The 20,116-nt window shown below is 48.8% G+C and overlaps 1 protein-coding gene across 1 annotated transcript in view; it reads left to right on the top strand.

Moving 5' to 3' along the window:
- TLL2 (tolloid like 2) overlaps positions 1 to 19,496 on the top strand; it is a 197,353-nt gene extending 177,857 nt beyond the window's left edge. Inside the window, exons 17-21 of the mRNA XM_065407272.1 lie at positions 991 to 1,116; positions 3,264 to 3,391; positions 15,049 to 15,262; positions 16,132 to 16,382; positions 19,362 to 19,496. Of these exons, the coding sequence (XP_065263344.1) occupies positions 991 to 1,116; positions 3,264 to 3,391; positions 15,049 to 15,262; positions 16,132 to 16,382; positions 19,362 to 19,496 (854 nt within the window). The remainder of the gene's footprint in view (positions 1 to 990; positions 1,117 to 3,263; positions 3,392 to 15,048; positions 15,263 to 16,131; positions 16,383 to 19,361) is intronic.
- The last annotated feature ends 620 nt before the right edge of the window (positions 19,497 to 20,116 follow it).

Here is a 20,116-nt window from a genome sequence, read left to right as displayed (position 1 = left end):
CCTGTTTGTTTTCCTGAGTGCTATACTCATCTAGTCAAGCTTTGTTACTTTTGTGTTTAATTATAAATTGGGGGAAACATTTAAAATGTACTTTATGTGCTAGACCAGAGGTGGGCAAACTAAGCCCCCAGGCCACATCTGGCCCGTGGGACCGTCCTGCCCGGCCCTTGAGCTCCCTGCTGGGGACTAGCCCCTGGCCCCTCCCATGCTGTTCCTCCCTCCCCCGCAGCCTCAGCTCGCCGCGCCGCCAGCTCTCTGGGCGGTGGGGCTGCAAGCTCCTGCCGCGGCAGCAGGGCTGCGGGCTCCTGCTGCTCTGAGCGGCATGGTAAGGGGGCAGGAAGCGGGGGGGGGGGGTTGGATAAGGGGCAGTGGGTTCTGGGGGGCAGTCAGGGGACAGGAGCAGGGGCGGTTGGATGGGACAGAGGTTCTGGGGGGGGCTATCAGGGGACGGGGAACGGGGGGGGTTGGATAGGCGTGGGAGTCCCGGGGGGCCTGTCAGGGGGCGAGGGTATGGATAGGGGTTGGGGCAGACAGGGAGCGGGGGGGTTGGATGGGGGTGGGGTCCCCAGGGGGCAGTTAGGGGCGGGGGCTCCCAGGAGGGGGCGGTCGGGGACAAGGAGCAGGGGGGGTTGGATGGGTCGGGGATTCTGAGGGGGGCAGTTAGGGGGCAGGAAGTGGGAGGAGGCGGATGGGGGCAGGGGTCAGGCTGTTTGGGGAGGCACAGTTTTCCCTACCCGGTCCTCCATACAGTTTTGCAACTCCGATGTGGCCCTCGGGCCAAAAAGTTTGCCCACCCCTGTGCTAGACCCATGTAGTTTGTTGTATTGTGAGGAAGGACAGCGAACTGGGGAAAGAACAAAGTGGCTGGACCTGATCCAGCGACTGAGATTTAGAGTAGTTCTCTACCCTAGCAGAGAGAGCTCCCAGCTGGCATCGGATTTGGTTCTCTCTCGACATGGAATTAAGTGTCGTTTGTTTGCCCCTCCCCAGATAAAGACGAATGCTCCAAAGACAACGGCGGATGTCAGCATGAATGTGTCAACACGTTTGGGAGCTACGTCTGCCAGTGCAGGAATGGGTTCATGCTGCATGAAAACGGCCACGATTGCAAAGAAGGTGAGCACCGCTAACTGCAGCAAGGAAGCATCGATTTATTTCCAAACCCGCTGTTTAATTTTCCCTAAACAATGTAAATAATGCAGCAAGCAAAGGATAATTCATGGGTAAGGACAGGTGAACAAAAGCCTCTTTACAGAGCATAATGCAGATGCACCAATGACAACCTCTCAGCCTAAGTTGTTAAAGGAGCCCCAGGGAGGTAGGGGCTCAACTCCCATTGAATTTCAGGACTGATTTAGGCTGCTCTACACAGAGCTTCCCAGCCCAGGTCGAGGGAGTTGAGGTGGCCGGGCACACACCAGCGCTGTAAAAATGGCTGTGTAGAAACACTTCTAAGTTGCAGTTTGGGCTAAGGAGCACCCCCCTCCCAAGGCTTCAGAGTCTGAGCTGCAGGGTCTACACAGCTGTTTTTAGTGTGGTAGCGTGAGCCCAGGTCTGTTGAGCCAGGCCGAGTGGCTTGCTGCCGTGGGCTCTGTAGACAGACCCCTGAGTCTCCTTTGAAACTCTTAGCCTTCCAGTGAAAGTGATCTGACTCCAGAAAACCTCTGCAAATATAGAGGAGAGTGGCTCCAAAACTAGAACACGAGGGAGAGGGAGATAAGGAATGATGGAGTGAAGAAATTGAGTTCCATTGAAGCCTATGGATGTGTGTGTATTGGTGCTGGTAGTTAATTAGGCCCAAGGAGAGTAGCTACTTCCTGTGTCCATATGACACTCACTCTTCTTCCAGAAGTTGGCTGGAGAGGGGTAATTTTTGCATTTAATGCTATTGTGGAGTTTTGCTTCAGCCAGTCTTCGTAAGTAGGCGGCACCTCAGACGTGGATCTCCTCAGCAATCTCCCCAATCCATAGTGTTGTCTGGCAAGAGCAACTGATCCAGTGTCCCCACTGTGCCCAAGCAAAATAAATAAATAATAAATTAATGGAGATATCCTATCTCCTAGAACTGGAAGGGACCTTGAGAGGTCATCAAGTCCAGCCCCCTGCCTTCACTAACAGGACCAAGTACTGATTTTTGCCCCAGATCCCTAAGTGGCCCCCTCAAGGACTGAACTCACAACCCTGGGTTTAGCAGGCCAATGCTCAAACCACTGAGCTATCCCTCCCCCAAAACTCAGTCTCCTTCGAGCCGGAAGGGTCAGCGGTGAATGCCAGTGGTTCTTACTGGAGTCAGAGTGCTGAACAGGCTTGGTCCAATAACTCTCACAGCAGGAATAAACCATCTTTAAAGAGCAAATCTTGGGCTGGTAAAAGACTGAGCTGCGGAGACTGGAGTCTTCTGTTTAGCCACATAAAGGTAAAGCACAGACAGGGCAGTGCAAGCTGCCTGCAATTAGAGCACATCGCTGCTTGGTGTGTCTGCTGAGATTGGCAACAGAGCGTGGCTGTGGGTTTTGTGAACAGAGGGCAACATCAGTGGATGGAGACCACTCGCTCCATTCACACAGGCCCCTGAGCATCCATCAGATGGAAATGAAAATCCATTGGTGCCTGTGGAAACCCAGCTCCAGCAAATACAAGGCAAGCAGCAGACAAAGCCCAAGGGACTGGAAATGTACTTAGCCAAACTCTCCGAACGCTTGTGAGCAGCACGAACGCTTGTGGTCTGAGCCCTCCAAATCACAGTGCTCACCCAATGCCGCCTTGTGTTCCAGCACTACTAGGGCAAGCAAGCGCCTGAGGGAGTGTGGGTGAGGTGGGGAGAGAGGGAGATGAGAATTCTGCCCAGGGTGGGAGCAGAACGCACACAGGTTCTGTGGGGAAGCTCAGCATGTGAGACAAGGAAGTGCACTTGCCCTACCGCTCCCCGCTCCCGGTATAGGAGATAGAACTGTAACCCCTGCCCAGGCAGGGTGGGGCTCTGTCCTTCTCTGAGCTACAGAGACACATGAGCCTGCTGCAGCCGTGGCTAAGATGGGTGTTGTAGCTGTGGCAGTAGAGAATCATGCTTTAAGATCCAGAGGTCCCAGGTTGCCCCGTCCTAGCAGCTAACAGCCCTCCCAGGGGCACAGTGTACACAGCAATTATAAAAGAGTCTCTCTTCCATGATTAAATCCTTCTCCTGTTTTGCCACATCTTGGCCTGGGAGCTGCCTCTAGCACACTACAGCTACAGAGACTTGACTGGGTTTTCTCTCTCCCAAGCTGGCTGTGAGCACAAAGTGAGCAGTGCAGAAGGAACAATGGCGAGTCCAAACTGGCCTGATAAGTACCCCAGCCGGAAGGAATGCACCTGGAACATTTCCGCGACTCCTGGCCACCGGGTGAAAATCGTGAGTAACCCTGGGGGGAGGGGGGCCGGGGGATTAACTCTGCTTTTCTTTTTACAAACACTGTCCATCTGCTGTGTGCTGGGGGTGAGTGAACGCTGCGCTTTACCCGGGACCTTGGTGAGCTGGAGTGGCTCAGATGGAGCTGGTCAGACTGTGGCCCCCTCTGTGCTTGTAAGGGGCAGGAGGTGGAAGAGGCAGTGACCTTGCGGGTGCTCATGCTGCCAAAGAGGTGTTGGGAGAGGAGGTCGGGGGCGCACCCCACTCCTCCTTGAGTACAGGTATAGTGAGTGCACACTGTCCTGTCCTCGTCCTCCCATTGCAAGTAGGATCCATCTGTCCAGGTACTTATGGCTACGTCTGCGCTGGGGGGAAAAACCCCCAAACCTGCTGGAGCTCTGAGACCCACCCTGAGCCCGGGGTTCAGAGCCCAGGCTCTGGCCTGTGCAGGAATCTCTGCATTGCCCTTTTTAGCCTGTGGCATGAGCCCAAGTTAGTTGAACTGGGACTCTGGGACTCTGACACAGAGTTCATTTTTGCAGTGTAAACAGACCCTTAGCATCCCTCCTCACTGTACTATCTGAGCACCTCCCATCGTGAATGGGACTTTATTCTTGTAGCATCCCTGTGTGTGAAATGGCACCCCATTTTACAGATGAGGTTCCGAGATACAGGGTAGATTAAAGGATTTGCCCAAGTCTACACAGAAGTTAGTGGCAGAACTGGGATTTGAACTCCAATCTCCCAAATGCCAGTTCAGTGACTTAACCACTGGACCAACTTTCCTCTCACAAAGGATTCTTCAAATAATGGGGCTGTCTTTCTCGTTGTTAGCAAAGCCCACCCTACCTTTTGCAGCAATATGTACCCTACTTAACCTTTCCACACGTCACTGGTACAATGGGTGAGAGTGCTTTAAAGTTAATAGTATAACAAACCCAGGGCATTCATGGTGGATGTGACAGGAAACTGCAGCTAAAGCGACCATAGCTGATTGCTTGAAGGTAGATAGATGCCTTTATTTGTCTCATCAGTAGATAGATGCCTTTATTTGTCTCATCAGTCAGGATTTCCGTTCGCCATTTATCTCAAGCCACACAGTGGTACGATGAGAGTCAACATTTGCAAGCAGTTGCTAGTGTACACAGGGCTTCTGAGGAGAGGCCGTTATTTCCTGTTCACCATGTAGGGCTGATCTTGGTTGCTAATGGCTCCCACCACACATTGTAAATGGGAACCCCTGAGTATGGCTGTGTGTGTAGGCGATGAGCTATCCCTGACCTGGAGTAACTTAAAATAAATAAATAAATAAAACCTCTCAGCAGCTTTCAGAGCCCTGGGGGCAGAGCTTTCAGCCCATGAGAACAGGGAGGCACTGTGGCTCATGCTACCCAGAGAGAGGACCCCTCTGTGATACAAAGGAGGTCAGATTGGATGATCTAGACTCAGTGGTCCCTTCTGGCCTTGAACTCTGATTCTCCTTTGGAGGCTCCTGAGACAGGGATGGAGAGTATAATTTTCAGACATGCCTTGGAAGCCTCAGTCTCATTGAAAGTCAATGGGGGACACGCTCCTGAGTGGCTAAGTCACTTCTGAAAATGGGACTTAGGAGCGTGTGAAAATCCAACGTGGCGATAGCTATCTGTCTCTCTCCTCCTGCTGGAATTCTTTGGAAGAGATCGGCCTAGTTTACAAGAGGTCCCATGTGTGGCAGGGGATGTCGAATACTGGGGGCACCGATTCTTGATTGACATTTTGGTGCATAACACAGGCACTGACGCAGCCTGCAGAGCACACAGGTCTAGGCTTAATGTCCTGTAGACACTGGAATGGCTCCAGAGGTGATGAGAGCACACCAGAGGATGGAGGATCTTTGACTACAGCACAGCCCTGCGTATCAAGTGACTTGGGTTCTATTCGTGAGTCTGCAGGAGATGGTCTGCATGGGTTTAGTGCACAGGGAGGGAACCCAGCTGTTCCCTTCTTTGGCGTGGAGATAATATTGACTTCCCTCGGGGGAGACATGTGGGGCTGATTAATTGTGACACTCATTAAGTCATAGAGCTTAAGGGCAGAGGGGACCATTAGATCATCTTGTCTGACTGTGGGGATCTGCAGGTCCTGATCCCTGGGCCCGTGGGCTGCTACCACCTGACAGCTCTGCTAGCAACTGGAAAATTGGGAGCCATAAGGCCTTACGCTCCACTGAAGGTACCGCCCACAGGCACCTGATTGGAAGAGCCCCAGAACCCCTGATTGGGCCGAATACACTATTTAAGCCAGAAGGAGACACAGGAAGTTGTCTGTGCAATAAGGTGGATCCTGGCTTGCTGCTGCTACAGACCCTGCTGTCTGCCACCTGGCTCCAAGCCTAGTGCCCGATTCCTGACTTTGGCCCTGCCCTATCCCCGGCTCCTGAACCTTCTTGCCCCGACTCCAACCCTCGGCTCCGACTCCTGGGATTCTGTCTTAGCGCTGGCCTTTGGCTCCGGCTCCTGTTTCCTATCTGACCCCTGGCTTGACTCCTGACTCTGACACCAGTTCTGACCCCTGCCTTGACTCCCTACTCCGACTCCTGCCCTGACCACAAGGTCTGAGCACCCACTGACCTCCTGTATGTCACAGGCTGTTAATGAACCCAATAACTTGTGTCTGGATAAAGCATCTCTTCCAGAAAGTCATCCAGTCTTGATTTGAAGACAAAGAGAATCCACCTTGATAGTCTGTTCCAATGGTTAATCACCTTCACTTTAAAAATAATAATAATTGGGCCTTAATTTTAAGTTGAATTTGTCTGGCTTTAGCTTCCAGCCATTGGTTATTGTTCTGCCTTCCTCTGCTAGATTAATGCACCCTTTAGTACCGGGCATTTTCTCCTTGAGAAGGTACCTTAGAAATACCATAATCGAGCCACCTCTCAATCTTCTTTCGGAACAGATTGAGCTCTTTAAGCCTGTCACCGTGAGGCATTTTTCTCCAGCCTTCAAATTGGTTTTGTGACTCTTTTCTGCATCCTCTCCAATTTTTCAACATCCTTCTTATAATGTGGATACCAGAACTGTATGCAGTATTCTGGTATTGGTCTCCGCAGTGCCATAGACGGAGGTAAAATCACCTCCCTTCTCTTGCTCACTATTCTCCTGTTGATACATCCAAGGATCGCATCGCCACAGCATTGCACGGAGAGCACGTGAGTTGCTTGTCTACTGTGACCTCTAAATCCTTTTCAAAGTCACTGTGTTCCTTGTTCCCAGATGGGTAACTTTGCATTTGCTTGTATAAAAACACAGTGTATTTGTAACAGCCCAGTTTACCAAGCGATCCAGATCGCCCTCTCCTCATTGTTTACCCCTCCGCCGTCTGTGTCATCTCCAACCTCTATCAGCAGGGATTTGAGGTTTACTTCCAGATCATTGATAAAAATGGTGACTAGTAATATTGGCAAGGTTCCCTGCAGCACCCCATTAGCAACATCTCCGTTATTTGATGATTCCCCACTCACCACTGCTTTTAGAGATCTGTCAGTTAGCTTGCTGCTAATCCATTAAATCCTTAATCCCATTCTGAATAGCGGCAAAATGTATTGTGATCCTCAGATGGAAGATGCTGCAGAAGGACAAAAAATATGACTATGAATCAATCCAGAGCTCTAGTATAGTGTTGGGGTGTTTTGGTAGTTTTCTATATGACCATAGCTGACCTGAATGAGAGGCAGAGCCGGGAGCACCTCACAACTTTTTTTCAGCCTTCCCATGCTTAGGCGCTAGGTTACAGCCTTTAATTACAGGATCACATGCTATTTTTCCTGCAGGATCCCTGTCTCATTCAGTGCACAGCCTGGACCAGCTCCGGGGATGAATCAAGGTTGTGCAGTGAAGGAGGTTGTTGTCTGTAGGCCCTGCAGAAGTTGGAAGGTGTGCAGTGAATGAGGCAGGGAAGAGAAGAGGAAGGTGAATGTCACCCTGGATTCTCTCCTGCCATGGAGTCCTTGTGTGATGCTGGGCAACTCACTTAACCTACTATTTTCACAGGTGGCCCCTGTGACAATGCGGTTCTGGCGGAACCCAACTGAGAGTGCCAACTCAGGACAAATTGCTCAAACAGGGCAGTTACAGCCCAAGGCTGGGGTTTTTCCACCTCTAAGGCAAACTAAACCAGCCAGATTAAGAGGACTTCGGTCTCACCCCACTGGCTAACCGCAAGTCTCACAAGCAATCTCCTTAGACACTCCAGTTTCCCAGTATTACCACCAGTGCCACTCGTTATGGGGACAAATGGTTATGAAAACCAAGACCCCAGTAAAGAAAAAGGTTCTCCTGATCCCAAAGGACCAAGCCCCAGACCCAGGTCAATACATAAATCAGATCTTACCCACAAATCACGCTGTTGCCGCAATAGGGTTACCATATCTAACAAATAAAAAAAGAGGACCCTCCACGGGGCCCTGGCCCCGCCCATTTCCCCACCCCCAGCCCCGCCCCAACTCCGCCCATTCCCCGCCCCAACCCTGCCCTAACTCCGCTCCCTCCCACTCCCAGCCACGCGAAAAGGGCTGCCCGAGCGCTACCGGCTTCACGGTTTGCCGGGCAGCCCCCAGACCCTGCGCCCCCGGCCGGCGCTTCCCCAGCGCAGCGGAGCCCGGGAGGGGAATCGCCCAGCCGGGGGCGCAGGGTCTGGAGGCTGCCCGGCAAACCGTGAAGCCAGTAGCGCTCGGGCTTCGGGCAGCCCCCATGCCTCCGGACCCTGCGCCCCCGGCCAGGCACTTCCCCTCCCGGGCTCCAGCGGCGCAGGGTCCGGAGGCATGGGGGCTGCCCGAAGCCCATAGCGCTCGGCTCTTAAACAGAGCCGAAGAGTCAGGGGAGGAGCAGAGCCGCCGCGGCCGGAGGCTCTGCTCCTCCCGACTCTTCGGCTCTGTTTAAGAGCCGAGCTGCCCAAGCGCTACCGGCTTCGGGCAGCCCCCATGCCTCCGGACCCTGCGCCGCCGGAGCCCGGGAGGGGAAGTGCCCAGCCGGCGGCTGGGGTCCGGAGGCAAGGGGGCTGCCTGAAGCCCATAGCGCTCGGGCGGCTCAGCTCTTAACAGAGCCGAAGAGTCGGGAGGAGCTGAGCAGCCGCGGGAGGGGAAGTGCCCGGCCGGCATTTTTCCCGGACATGTGCGGCTTTTTGGTAATTCCCCCCGGATGGGGGTTTGATTGCCGAAAAGCCGGACATGTCCGGGAAAAACCGGACGTATGGTAACCCTACTGTTGCCAATCCTTTAGAATCTAAAATCTAAAGGTTTATTGATAAAAGAAAAAGATAGAGATGAGAGTTAGAATTGGTTAAATGGAATCAATTACATACAGTAATGGCAAAGTTCTTGGTTCAGGCTTGTAGCAGTGATGGAATAAACTGCAGGTTCAAATCAAGTCTCTGGAACATCCCCAGCTGGGATGGGTCATTCAGTCCTTTGTTCAAAGCTTCAGCTTGTAGCAAAGTTCCTCCAGAGGTATGAAGCAGGATTGAAGACAAGATGGAGATGAGGCATCAGCCTTATATAGTCTTTTCCAGGTGTAAGAACACCTCTTTGTTCTTACTGTGGAAAATTACAGCAAAATGGAGTCTGGAGTCACATGGGCAAGTTCCTGCATACTTTGCTGAGTCTCAAGGCATATTTGCCTTCTCTCAATGGGTCCATTGTATAGCTGATGGTCCTTAATGGGCCATCAAGCAGGCTAGGCAGAGCTAACACCAGTTTGTCTGGGATGTCACCCCGCAGCATAGCACAAGTTTGAAATACAGACAGTATAGAGCCAATATTCATAACTTCAACTACAAAATTGATACACACATATAGACAGCATAATTATAACCAGTAAACCATAACCTTGTCTTAGACACCCCATTTGACCCCCTTTATACAAGATTTGCGTGCCACTACAGGACCTTGGTTGAAACAATGATCTATATGGTCCCAGATTATATCAATAACGTCACACCCCCAACGCAAAATTGATGCAGGAAGGGATGATACAAACATCTCTGACTGCATCCCAAGAGCTCCCCATCCTTGGGTTTGTCTCACTACAGTATTGGGGTTAGAAGCCATATTAGAGTATAACAGAAATGGTTTATCAAAATTATGTTCAACAACATGATTGAACCTCTTTACAAACTCAAGGTAAAACTTAGTTAGAACAATAGTGGATTGGATCTGCTCTTGCAGCATGGTTCCTGTATGTCTCATGTGATCTTGCCAAGAGCTAAAGAAAACAGCTACTTTATCCATACAAGCTCTGGCAAATGTTTGGAACCCAATTAACATTAAATCAATGTAGATATTAATGATGTTCATAGTACAGGAATCTTGGCATTTAGCCGTGAAAGCAATATGGTAGTGTGCCTTGGTTTCCCTTTTTATACAGCACATCAGGTCTGGAATGTCTTTTCTCCTGTGAAAAGTTCCAATACTGTTTACAGGCATTACCTGTGAAACACCAGTATAACAAGGCCTTTTAACATAAAGTGTGTTCTCATGTATTCCTTTTAACATGTTCAAGGGATTTTCCAACAGATTAGGAACATTGTACATTCTTACAGTTCTTGGAAATAGCAACACATTAGTTACAAAATCACCATTAGCATTAACAACAAATCCATTGCAAGTGTCCATCTACAATCATGGTTGTCATGTCACAGCTTTGGCTCAATACCATTGGAGTTTGGGCATTTTAGGGTTAACCTGTTGCTTCCCTTTGCAAAATTCAGTTTTCTCTTTCCTCCTTGTCCTGCAGGATCAAACCCTGATCTCTCTTGCTTAACAGAATTTACTGGCTGATGGGGTGGGCTCTCTGTGCTAACAGCTATTAGCAAGTCCTTCCTCTCCCAGCCAGGCAAGTAATTTGCATTACCACAGACAGGAGCCAGTCCACCAGTTTTCATATCCTTAACTGCTATCTTTTCCAAGGCTGGACTCTGTCTTAAAGAGATACCACACAAATCCAAAGAGTCTGAGGGTGAGAGTTTGCTTGCTCTCCCCCGCATCCTCAAGCATTCGGCCATAAAACTGTTCTGCTTTGAAACACCAGTAACCAAATCTGTCCTCAGACCCTGAAGCACAGACTGCTCACTTAACGAATTAGCATGGAGACAGTCCTGTCCCAACACCACTGTCTTCCCAACAAGCTGGCCACACACAGCCACTTGGTTATAGGGCTGCTCAACTTTCTTAACAGCTCTTACTTCATCTGAGACCTTCTCAAAGCTACCCACACTGGATCTTTCGAAAGGAAAGTCAGTGGATCCATTCACAACAGAAAATTTCTGTCTGTTAGGAACTGAAACTTCCTTGATTAAATCACTCTCGCACCCTTCAGTTGCAGTGAACTGCTTGCACAGATTACCATGAGGATTCCTTTCCCCAGGAGCTTTTCTAAGCAGCAAATCACCCCTCACAGAAATTCTGCCCTTACCCTCTTCACCTAGGGCTTGCTCTAAAGGAACACTTTCCTGAGCAACAACAGACTTTTTCTGGGTCTTACTTACATCCAGGATCACCTTTGGCCCATCCGGCAGATTTCTATACAATCCCCTTTCAGGCAAACCCATAGACTTCCTAGATAAAAGGTTAGAAACATTTCCCTTCCCTTTGCCACACACAAGTTCAGGAATCCTTTCCTTCTTGCTACAAGTTTCCACGCCATCAGTAGGTAACACAACCAAATCACCTTCATGCTCTCCTTGTGCCCTGGCTAGGGTATTACCCTGATTAGACAGAGTTGCTACACCCTTTACCAACCACACACTAGCAATAGGCAAAATATAAGCACCAGAATTGTCTGGTCTCTGGGATTTTGCTAAGACACTAACTGGATGCAACTTAGTTACAGTGCCATTCTCCCCAGCAGACACAGACTTAGGACCATTCCCTTCCTGGGCTTTAGTTGAATTCAGAACCAACTCTGAGACAACTGCGCTATTCTCAACCATCACAGGCTGAAAGGCACCTTCTGTCTGCTCCACAGACAAAGAAGAGCTGGAGACACCTTTTTTACCAGACACACAGCTCGGGATTTCATTTCCCTTGTCCCAGCACACAGGGCTGTTCACAGACAACTGCTTGGAGACTGAGGTAGCTTCCTCCATAGGCAAGTCAATACCCCTGACAGATACAGGCACATTTTCTTCACTATCACTATTCTCCACACAGGAAACAGGTAAGGTATAGGGACATTCATTTTCCACTATCCCTGCCTTCCCAAACTGCTGACTAGACAAAGCCATCAGCTCACAAGGCTGCCTTGGCTCCTCCAAATTTTTCCTGCCTTCCTCTCCTTTGTCCCAGCACACAGGGCTGATTACAGACAAAGACTGGGAGAGTGGGGCAGCTTCCTTACCAGGCACCTTGCCACTCCCAACAGATAAACTGCTCTTACTACACTGAGCCACTGCCAGCAAATCACAGTTACCCTTTTCAGGTTCACTTTTACAAGCTGTACTAGCCACCAATGCATCACCCATCAAAAATCCACCCTTTCCTTCCTCAGTTAGGGCTTCCACCTGACCATCCATTTTAATCTGCTCCAGAGAAACATTTTCCTGCCCAATAAGATTTTGCTGCTCTTGATTTAACTCCAGATTCACTTCTGAGACACTAGACCGACATTCAGAAACTTCATTTACAGACAAATAGCTCTTCTCAGACAAACCTTTGGAGCAACCCTCCCCAGGCAAATCATTGCCCACAATAGACACAGGTTTAAGATCATTCTTGTCCTGTGATTGACTACCTGGACTGAACAAAGCTTTAACATTTTCCCCAATCAAAAGATCCTTAGGCAATAACTTCCTTACGCCAGCTATAACTTCATGCTTAGCACCATTCCATTCAAGGTGGATTCTGGCTAAAGGCACGCTTACAGTAAACTCATAGAGGACTACAACATTCACACTCTGATTTGGTAAATAATCTTCCTCTTTGACAAGATCTGCTTTAACAAGAGTGATGTTAGAAGCCATAATTTGCCCTAAACAGCTTTTACCATTGACTTTTGCATTCTCTGTGAATTTTTCATTACCACTCCCATACAGAGCATTGGTACAAGTTATGGAGCCACCCTCTACTGAACACACAGTAAAAGCATTTACATAAAAGGTGGCAGTATTGGGGTACATTTGGTTACACCCAGACAACTGCTCAGAGTTATACAACATACCAACATTGTTATAAACTGGACTTTCAAGAGGATACCATTTCTGCTTTTCTTCCCTTGCTTTTTTGACTTGGAGCTGAAGTCTTTGCACTTTTGCCTCAGCTTCTAGTTCCTGCAATCGAATTTCTGCCCGTCTTTGTTCATGCTCAAGTTGCAGTGTACTTGCTGCCTTTTGCATTTCAATTGCTTCTGCCTTCTGATCACTGGCCATTAACAGATCTCTCAGTTCTTGATTTGTAGCTTTCTTTCTACAGCTTATCCCATTTTCTGAACACAAATCTTTCAGGGCTTTTTTGTCAAGGCCCTCATATGCTCTTTGCTCAGCCATTGCAACTGTTCTTTAACCAACCAAACTCTCAATCCCAAAATTCAAATTTGGATAACGTGGGGTTCTGACCCAAAGCTTAATTGACCTGGTTCTGTGGATCCAAGCACGACTACGCCACTGTGACAATGCGGTTCTGGCAGAACCCAACTGAGAGTGCCAACTCAGGACAAATTGCTCAAACAGGGCAGTTACAGCCCAAGGCTGGGGTTTTTCCACCTCTAAGGCAAACCAAACCAGCCAGATTAAGAGGACTTCGGTCTCACCCCACTGGCTAACCGCAAGTCTCACAAGCAATCTCCTTAGACACTCCAGTTTCCCAGTATTACCACCAGTGCCACTCGTTATGGGGACAAATGGTTATGAAAACCAAGACCCCAGTAAAAGAAAAAGGTTCTCCTGATCCCAAAGGACCAAGCCCCAGACCCAGGTCAATACATAAATCAGATCTTACCCACAAATCACGCTGTTGCCAATCCTTTAGAATCTAAAATCTAAAGGTTTATTGATAAAAGAAAAAGATAGAGATGAGAGTTAGAATTGGTTAAATGGAATCAATTACATACAGTAATGGCAAAGTTCTTGGTTCAGGCTTGTAGCAGTGATGGAATAAACTGCAGGTTCAAATCAAGTCTCTGGAACATCCCCAGCTGGGATGGGTCATTCAGTCCTTTGTTCAAAGCTTCAGCTTGTAGCAAAGTTCCTCCAGAGGTATGAAGCAGGATTGAAGACAAGATGGAGATGAGGCATCAACCTTATATAGTCTTTTCCAGGTGTAAGAACACCTCTTTGTTCTTACTGTGGAAAATTACAGCAAAATGGAGTCTGGAGTCACATGGGCAAGTTCCTGCATACTTTGCTGAGTCTCAAGGCATATTTGCCTTCTCTCAATGGGTCCATTGTATAGCTGATGGTCCTTAATGGGCCATCAAGCAGGCTAGGCAGAGCTAACACCAGTTTGTCTGGGATGTCACCCTGCAGCATAGCACAAGTTTGAAATACAGACAGTATAGAGCCAATATTCATAACTTCAACTACAAAATTGATACACACATATAGACAGCATAATTATAACCAGTAAACCATAACCTTGTCTTAGACACCCCATTTGACCCCCTTTATACAAGATTTGCATGCCACTACAGGACCTTGGTTGCAACAATGATCTATATGGTCCCAGATTATATCAATAACGTCACAGCCCCTAATGGTGTGTTCGTCTTTTTCTGATGTTCAGTCTGAGACACCTGGAGCCTGATGTGTGGAACTGCTGGGGGCTCCCATTTGCAGCTGATGTCAGGAGCTGTGCTTTGAACATAAAGTCACTATAGAATGCTACTTACTCTGGAAAACGAGGCTGTAGATATCTCAGATTGGGCACTCAAAATTCGTGGAAACATCCAACAGTTTTGGCCTCGGTCCCCGGATGTAAAATGGGGATAATGTCACCAGCTAATTCCAAAGGCTTTTGTTGCAAAGATACATTCAGCAGTGTTTGTGAAGCACTCAGATATTATGGGGTGAGCACCATAGAAACACCAAGGAAGAAATTCATACCTTTATATTCAGTGCAGGATTTGGATGGTGTGCAGAAGCCCTGGGGCCACACACTGAATGAGGGGGCTAAAAAGAAATATTGAATAAGTACCTATGCACTGAATGATGCAGGAGCCCTGTGGGGAAAAAATAGTACGTGATCTCGTATTTAAAGACTGTATCATAATGCATATGCACAAGGGGGCACAGTTAAGATTGACCGGGCAATCGTAACTCAGGCATTTCCTAACTTTTCTGTGCTTGACTTTGCAACCTTAATGTTCTGTTAATGTATTTGTGGGGGAGGTAATAGAATATATAACATGGTCCTCAAAAACCACCAGATTATTCACAGCCCCACATCCACATTCACCCATGCAATCAGGCATTAATTCTGTTTATGCTCTTTCCAGAAAAGCAAGTAACTCTGCTCTTGTATGTGTCTGACTGGGTGCTACAAGGGGAGAGAAACACCATATAGTCTTGGCATCATTTCTCCTGGTATACCCTGCTTTGCCCTACATCCTGTGTTAAATACTGTCAGAGGAGTGTCAGTTTCTTTCACGTCTTATGGAGAGGTCTAATTCTCGCTGTTGATGCTTGCATTGTAGACATTCAATGAGTTTGAGATTGAGCAGCACCAGGAGTGTGCCTACGACCACTTGGAAATGTACGACGGCCCCAACAGCAAGTCGCCCATCCTTGGCCGCTTCTGTGGCAGCAAGAAACCGGATCCGGTGGTGGCGTCTACTAACAAGATGTTCCTCAGGTTTTACTCTGATGCATCTGTGCAAAGAAAAGGCTTCCAGGCAAAGCATAGCACAGGTAAGCTGGGTTTTCTGCTGCTACTCCAATGTTACTGGGAAGGCTACAACTTACTGTGTATATTGCCAGGGCAAGAGAGACCCCCCAAAATCAGACAGTGCCCATTCACATAAGACTAGACAGGTCACAACAAAGTTGTTCCCAAAGAAATGACCCAATCTGAGTGTTAACCAGCAAATACAGACTACACCAACAAGCAACTGGAGCATCCATTGCATTGTACCATTCATGCCAACCATCCCCTACCTGTATGGGACTTGCCTGTTCTAACCTCTAGCCTTCTAGGTGCTGTCTACATGGGGAGAATTACCAGCCTAGCTATAGCCAGTAATAATCTACATATGGATATTCTTATCCTGGAATAAGAGTGTTTTTCCCCTGATTTAGCTTATACTACTTTCAAAGCAACATAAACTAAACCAGGAAAAACTGTTCTTATTTCAGGGTAAGTGTCCCCATGGGGAGTTTTACCAGTATATGCCAATATAATTATACCCATACAGTTGTGGTGGTAATTTTTCCCGTGTAGCCAAGTCCCTAGGTTTTAAGGCCAAAAGGGCTCCTCATGATGATCTGGTCTGACCTGCACAGACCATAGATCTTCACCTACAGATCTCTCTATTGAGCCAAATGTGATTGATCTAGAGCACAATAATCTCTTAGACATCCAATCTTGATTCAGTGGCTCCAGATGACTGGAGATTTTACCACATTTTTGGCAATCGGTTTCCCCTCACTGTTAAATGTGCCCCTTTGACAGGCGCTCCCCAACTCTCCCCGCTGGGCGATGCTGGGAGGAGATGTCTAGGCCGTGTTGAGCAGTGGGGATATTCAGGAAGGCTATACAACATGCTGTCTCTTTGCTCCAGAGTGCGGCGGGCGCCTGAAGGCTGACGTACGAACTAAAGAGCTGTATTCCCATGCCCAGTTTGGGGATAACAATTACCCAGGCCAGTCCAACTGCGACTGGGTTATCGTGGCAGAAGATGGCTACGGAGTCGAATTAATATTTCAGACGTTTGAACTAGAGGAGGAGGCCGACTGTGGCTACGACTACATGGAGATCTACGACGGCTATGACAGCACCGCACCCCGCCTGGGACGCTTCTGTGGCTCAGGGGTAAGCCGTGGAGAGGTTAATTTCTTAGACGTAGTTGTATCCAGGGGAAGGGGATGCACTGCGGGCAAGCTCCACCCTCTTTTGAGTCAGACAGACAACACAGTCGTTACCAGCTGCCCTGAACTGGCAACGAGCATCCCTTGTGTTCTGTTTCACCCACCCGCCTGCAGATGTCACCAGCCTCCAGCAGAGGTACCTGCAGCTTAATCTATACACTGTGCTGGACTGGTGATGCTGGGGGTGTGGGCTGCCCAGCCAGTGTGCCTGAGCCCTAACCTGGAGGGAGAGTGCTGTCTAGGGGAGAGAAGCTCAGCCTCCAGTGACCCATTTAATCCTTGGCCTCTTTGTAGCAGAATAAGGTGCCAAAGTACGTTGAGGTCACACAATGAAAAGAGGGGAAGAGGATGGAATCCGCTTGCATAAGTAACCCGCACCCACTCAGGATGGGGCTCTGTCCCCCTCGAGGGTGGCTGGACAATATCTGGAGATGGAAGAGCCAGCTACAGGTAGAAGAGGATTGTGGGGTTTGATCCAGAGGTTCCAGGTTCAATTTCCCCTGCTGTTGATCCATCCAGAGGCTCAGCCCTATGAACGCTCTTGAAGTCTCATCTGTCTGGAATAGACTCATGGTGGAATTGCATTGACTGTTAGCTAATGTTTTTATGCCATGCTATCTCAGCACCTAGGCTGGGCCCCATTTAAAATGCACCGTTGGGAGGATTTTACCTACCTATTTTAATGAAGCTATTAAAATATAATTGGTCAAATCCTCCCAATGGTGCATTTTAAATGGGTCCCGGCCTAGGAGCTGGGATAGCATGGCATAAAAACATTAGATAGTGAACAAGGCGCACAGCCTGACAATGAAGGGCAGCATCTGGGGGAGAAGAGAGGCATGTGGACAGCCAGGTAAAGAGGCAACTTTTACTTGGAAATAACTGGCAGGGAAGCTGCAGGCTGGAGGCAGGGCTGCAGAGGGTCTGTAGAACTGCACATGCAGTGACTTTGTGCCTTTGATAAATAAAGGCTTTCGGCCACGGTGCTTTGCATGTTGGGCAACTACATTGAGTTTAATGGGATTGCATGGACTGAAAGCAGAGAATTCACCTCTGAAATGTCTATCAAGGGCATCAAGGGAATGTTGGAATTCACTACAGTTCCCAAGGCATGGGGCATCCGTGTCACAGTACCCCCTATGAGCCCCCTTCCTGCCAACCTTAGCAGTAATGCCAAGGGCTGTGTAGGTCATGGTGGCTGAAATACCCTCTGCCTCTGGAGATCCTCTGTGCAGAGAGGAGCTGAGTCACATGGACAGCAGCAGTGCAAGTCTAATCCCCATCCAGAGGCCCCATGTTGAGCCACCGCTTGTACCACCATGCCCCGGGGAGGATTGTCAGCAGCAGGGACTGAACCTGGCACCACTTAACATAAGAACTGGGTCAGACCAAAGGTCCATCTAGCCCAGTATCCTGTCTTCCGACAGTGGCCAATGCCAGGTGCCCCAGAGGGAATGAACAGAACAGGTAATCATCAAGTGATCCATCCCCTGTCACCTATTCCCAGCTTCTGGCAAACAGAGGCTAGGGACACCATCCCTGCTCATCCTGGCTAATAGCCATTGATGGACCTATCCTCCATGAACTTATCTAGTTCTTTTTGAACCCCGTTATAGTCTTGGCCTTCACAACATCCTCTGGCAAGAAGTTCCACAGGTTAACTGTGTGTTGTGTGAAGAAATACTTCCTTTTGTTTGTTTTAAACCTGCTGCCCATTAATTTCATTTGGTGACCCCTAGTTCTTGTGTTATGATCTAAGAGCATGAGTCTCTGCTGCCTGAACTGAATGACGCTGGTTCATTAGCTTCAGCTGGCTCATCAACTTCTGTGGCCCAGCAGCCACTAGGGGGGGATAGAGCCCACATTGAGGGGGCGTGCATTGTGCAACCCTCCCTAAAACACTCCGTCAATGCTGTATATCAGTACAAGCCATCAGGCTCTCGAGTAATGAAAGCTGGCACCTGCACTTAGAACATAGAAGATTAGGGTTGGAAGAGACCTCAGGAGGTCATCTAGTCCAACCCCCTGCTCAAAGCAGGACCAACACCAACTAAATCATCCCAGCCAGGGCTTTCTCAAGCTGGGCCTTAAAAACCTCTAAGGATGGAGACTCCCACCTCCCTAGGTAACCCATTCCAGTGCTTCACCACCCTCCTAGTGAAATAGTGTTTCCTAATATCCAACCTAGACCTCCCCCACTGCAACTTGAGATCATTGCTTCTTGTTCTGTCATCTGCCACCACTGAGAACAGTCGAGCTCCATCCTCTTTGGAACCCCCCTTCAGGTAATTGAAGGCTGCTATCAAATCCCCCCCTCATTCTTCTCTTCTGCAGACTAAACAAGCCCAGTTCCCTCAGCCTCTCCTCGTAAGTCATGTGCCCCAGCCCCCTGATCATTTTCATTGCCCTCCGTTGGACTCTCTCCAATTTGTCCACATCCTTTCTGTAGTGGGGGGCCCCCAAAACTGGACACAATACTTCAGATGTGGCCCCACCAGTGCTGAATAGATGGGAATAATCTCTTCCCTCGATCTGCTGGCAATGCTCCTATTAATGCAGCCCAATATGCCGTTAGCCTTATTGGCAACAAGGGCACACTGCTGACTCATATCCAGCTTCTCATCCACTGTAATCCCCAGGTCCTTTTCTGCAGAACTGCTGCTTAGCCAGTCGGTCCCCAGCCTGTAGTGGTGCATGGGATTCTTCCTTCTAGCCGTCAAATAAGATGCCTCCTCGCATTTTATAAAGTGCCTGGGAAATGCGAGCAGGGCAGAAGGGAATGAAACATTCTGCATTTGGGTCTAACACTTGCCCATCAGACCTGCTGCGTAAGCACAAGGGCTTTGACCTCAGACCCTCTGGTCCTGGTGAGAACAGTTACTTGTCATGTAGACTGACCAGTGTTTTGTTTTCCCTCCTGCAGCCCCTGGAAGAAATCTACTCTGCAGGGGATTCCATCATGATCCGATTCCATACGGATGACACCATCAATAAGAAAGGCTTTCATGCCCGATACACAAGTACCAAATTTCAGGACGCGCTGCACATGAGAAAGTAGCTCGGATGTTCCTCATAGACGTTCCCAGGTGGAGGATTGAGACATCTACCTGGGATTGTTTTTAAACTCCTGGGCGCCTGATCTAAAGCAATGCACAGTATTTTTCTGTAACTAAAACTGAATGCAGTCCTGAAGGCTTGCCTTTGAAATTACTAGCATGACCCTCTCTCGCTAACATACCCAGGACCCAGTATTTTCTCCTAATCGTGACTGCCAGGGCATCAACTTTGTATTTTTGTGCACCTGGCCACTGGGCTGAATGAAGAAAGACTTTGAACTGGAAGAAGCCTTAGTCTATTGCATCCTCCCCTTGGGGTGGCTCTTACTAAGTAGCATACACAATAGCTGTCTTAACACATCGTACTGTGAAACAGACGACGTGGATAGCCACCAAATGGGATGGCCTTAAAAGAATGGGGCTGCCTACCTACCCCTTCCTCACCAGCTCGAACTGCTCTGTGCAATAAGTGGAAACCACACAGTTGTGACTCCAGATAGCCAGATTCATTTTTATTTATTGTTTTGGTTATTCTGCCGGTGTGTAAAGGTGACACGGAGTCACTGTAAGACTGCTAGCTAATTGCACCATGTTCAACAGGAAGTCCACAGCGCCACAAGTG

Source organism: Emys orbicularis, chromosome 7 (genome assembly GCF_028017835.1).
Source record: "Emys orbicularis isolate rEmyOrb1 chromosome 7, rEmyOrb1.hap1, whole genome shotgun sequence".
Classification (NCBI taxonomy): Eukaryota; Metazoa; Chordata; order Testudines; family Emydidae; genus Emys; species Emys orbicularis.
The sequence above is the reverse complement of the archived record's forward strand: the minus strand, read 5'-3'. Positions and strand labels throughout refer to the sequence as shown.